Source organism: Octodon degus, unplaced genomic scaffold, assembly GCF_000260255.1.
Source record: "Octodon degus isolate 3935 unplaced genomic scaffold, OctDeg1.0 scaffold00067, whole genome shotgun sequence".
NCBI classification, from domain to species: Eukaryota; Metazoa; Chordata; class Mammalia; order Rodentia; family Octodontidae; genus Octodon; species Octodon degus.
The window spans coordinates 7,410,257-7,413,956 of NW_004524643.1; the positions used below are offsets into that span (position 1 = coordinate 7,410,257).

Sequence of the window (3,700 nt, forward strand, 5' to 3'; positions counted from 1 at the left end):
GGTTTATAACATGACTTAGGAGTCTGAAATGTAGGACAATAGTGCAAATGATGGGGGCTAGGAAATGAAAGCATACTACTGTAAATGAACATCCAGTCAGAAGCTGTGATAAAGATATAAACCATGAATAAGAATCATTTAAAAGATTCTTAAGCCTTTTTGGGATAAAGCAGACAAGGAACGACTAGATGAAGAAGTGGGACAAAAAAAAAGCATTTACTTCTTGGTCCTTGACTAATCCTAGCAAGCAAAAATCATTCCATAAGCCTTGTATCTGCTGCTCTGGACTAATCACACAGCACATACACTGTGTCAATTTCACAGGCATACTGTATTACTGTGTCCGCTGCCCCTACTAAACCATGAGCTCGTGCACAATGGGAATTAAGCACAGACTTGGGTTTCTCACTGTTCAGTACAACTGAGTGCTGAGTTGCTGAGTAAATGCAGAGTAAATGACTTACATTTTGCTTCTTTTTCTCCTGAACCAAAGCTACATAGCGCAATGCAATCTTGGTGAGAGTTGTGGCAAGAGAGGCAGCAACAAAAAAATCCCCATCCAGCAGAAATCCTCTTAGGGGAGGTCTACAAAACAATCAAAGAAAATGAAACCCATTAACTTTCTTAAGCGGAAGGTAGCTTATGTATAAACGATTCAAAAAAGCCACTCTCTCAGGCCCCCTGCAGTAATAAGGACCTTGCTTAATTCCCTCTTAAGCTCTCAAGACAAAATATACTTAACTTTAACACTTACCTCCAAATGACTCAAGAGAAAAATAAATGGAAAGCAAGTATGTTTAATTAAGAGTGTATGCACTGCTGCTAATAAATTACTTTCAAATCCCAGCCTATCTATTTACTAGGCAGGTTTCAAACTTTTGCAAATCTCAAATTTCTCTTTCGTAAGGTGGAAATAGTATATTTTACCCCAAAGGGTGGTTGTCAAGGCTATCAAACTACTTAGTACAATGCCTAGTATAAACTAATTATTCAATTAAATGTTAGGTATCAACATTTTCATCATCTCCATCATAAAAATGAAGTTGAAAATGGAGAAAACATCAAAAACATTATTCCATCAACTAGAAAATGGAAAAACCTTGATTTGGTTTATGTAGCTCAGTAGTACAATGTTTCCCTCTACTGTACCCAAGGTCCTGGATTTGACCCCTAGCACTACAGAAGAAAAAAGAAGAGAGAAATGGAAATGCCTTCAAGGTATCTTTTCACATGCTAAAAGGCAACCATATACCACTGTAGAATTCTCTATGTGAGCAAAATAATTTTAGTTTAAAAAGAACACAATGAAAACAGATGGAAGGAACAGAAGATTAGGACCACTGACACAATTCCTGAGTAAAAAACTATCTTTCTCCTTTCAAGTACCTTAAATAGTAAAGACTTTCATTTCAGTCACAAAGCAAACTACTAAGAGAAAAGTGACTGCAGACAGGAAGAGTTATGTAATAAACATATGAGTTATCTACAGTTCAGCTGGTATGGCACAGGTACCACAGATTACCTGTCTTCCTCTTTCTTGGTGGGTCTAGAACTGCTGAGGGCACTCTGAGTTGCATAGGTACCCATTTCAGTAACCAATTTCTGAACTGGCCCCACAGTTATTTCCTCTTCAGGTTTTATTTCACCAGCTTCTTTCTTTATTTCTGACTCAACAATTGGGATCTAGATGTTAAATGGAAACATCAATTCAGTAATGACATCAATAGCATGCAATATTACATTTAAATAGTCAGGCATTTCTCTAAGGAAGGGATTCTCCCAATGGGATTTTTGGAACTTGAAACTCTGTTTTCAAAACTTTCTTTCCTTCTCAGAATAATGTAATAGGAACACAGGCTTTGGAGTTGGATATTCTTGGGCTTGAATTCTCACTCTGCCAGTTACTAGTTGTATGGTCCTGGGTAAGTTACTTAAATTATTTCGAGTTTCAGTTTATTAATCTATTAAATGGAAATTTGAATTCTTTCCACACAAATTAATAGGAAAACACACCAACCAGTGTCTATCACAAAGTAGATGTTCTTTAGGCCTTCTTTCTCTTTTTTATCCTTTCCCTTGAAATATTAGCCAAAAGAAATACCTATCATATTTTTATAAGTAACTTCATCAACTACTATTTTAGCTAACTAGAATACTATTATGAATTTATTCCCTAATACTAGTCTATTATCTCATTTAAGAGTTCTAAAAGGCTTTGCCCTACTAGAGACTGAATGCAAGGAGGGCATTTCTATATCCATCTAATCATCCATCCATGGCTTTCACACTGAAAAATATGTTCAGGAGTTTTTATTTTTGAATTGGGAGAGAGGGTCTTGCTATGTTGTCCAAGCTGGGCTCCAATTTTCTAGTACCTCAGCCTACCAAACAGCTGGGATAATAGATTTGCATCACTATGCTTAGCTTCCAAGGTTATGAGCAGCTTCAATTCCTTCATTTTAGATAAGAAAAAACTGAACTTCAGCCAGTGTAGAACTTATAATGACAGAACAAAGAACTTGATAAATAGACCAGGTTATTTTGTTTTTCAAAATCCATCTTAACAGGGGGTCAGGGAGATGGCTCAGTAGACTAAGCACTTTCCTGGCAAGCACAAGGGCCTGAGTTCAATCCCTGGTTCCAAAAAAAAAAAAAAAAAAAAAAAAAAAAAAAAATCCAGCGTAACACTGGACAAGAGATACTCTGAATTTTCATACCTAAATATTTTAAAAGTCAGCCTTGCTCTGGGGTCTTCTTTCTTAGCACACAGGCTAAAGCAGAATTTTACTGGCCTTTTTCTTTAACAAAGAACATTTTGTTAGAACAAAATTTCATCTTCACTGGTTAATCAGTAATATAGCCAGGTGTTATGGCTTTCACAGTGTTGAACTGCCACCCTTAATTTTCCATAGTCATTGTGGCTTGGTTATTAGCTAATTAAAATACACTTTCAGGGCTGGGGAGAGAGCTCACAAGCACAAGGTCCTGAGTTCAATCCCTGATACCAAACGAATAAACAAACAGATCCCAAAAACATTTTCAGTGTTCTCAGCCAGACACTAACAAAAACATAAAAGCAAATGATGACATAAAAGTCAGACGCTGCAGGATCAAACCCAAGCCCTTATACCTGCCACGCAAGTACTCTACCGCTGAGCCACATCTCCAGCACATCCATCAGATTTCCTAAAGTGCAGTCTGCTATGTGCAGTAGGATTTACCAGAGTAAACCTACCTCACCAAGAGACCTGCGGACCTCAGTCATCACACTCTGAATGTCTTCCTTGGTACTACAGTATTCTCCCAGGATCCATAATGCTCCTCGATAGATCCTATGGCAAGAATAAAGATCTGAAATACAGACCTAAAAAACAAATCTTGAAGCAGAATCTTTGTGAATTTTTAAGCTCAAGCTAGAAAACAAGATTCTGAAGTTCTAAGGGACTACAGAAAAATATTTATATTTATATATATATAACTTGTAAAGAATATTACAAGTTATAATTCTTGTTATACATCACAAGGAAAATAAATGCTGATTCATTGTTATTAAGAACATTCTAAAACTGATCATAAAAATAAAAAAAAAAGGGCCAACCAAATAGCTCAGTGGATTAAAATCCCTGCTCAGGCAGACCCAGGGGCTAGGGGTTCGATTCCCAGGCCTGATGTGCTGGCACCGGCCCTGGGGTGCACTGAG

General features: G+C 37.1%; 1 protein-coding gene across 1 annotated transcript in view; it reads right to left on the reverse strand.

Annotated features, from left to right (window-relative positions):
* Positions 1-3,700, reverse strand: part of Copb1 (coatomer protein complex subunit beta 1) — a 40,430-nt gene that overhangs the window by 11,884 nt on the left and 24,846 nt on the right. Inside the window, exons 12-14 of the mRNA XM_023719326.1 lie at positions 3,236-3,332; positions 1,523-1,683; positions 465-585 (exon numbers count right to left, since the gene is read on the reverse strand). Of these exons, the coding sequence (XP_023575094.1) occupies positions 465-585; positions 1,523-1,683; positions 3,236-3,332 (379 nt within the window). The remainder of the gene's footprint in view (positions 1-464; positions 586-1,522; positions 1,684-3,235; positions 3,333-3,700) is intronic.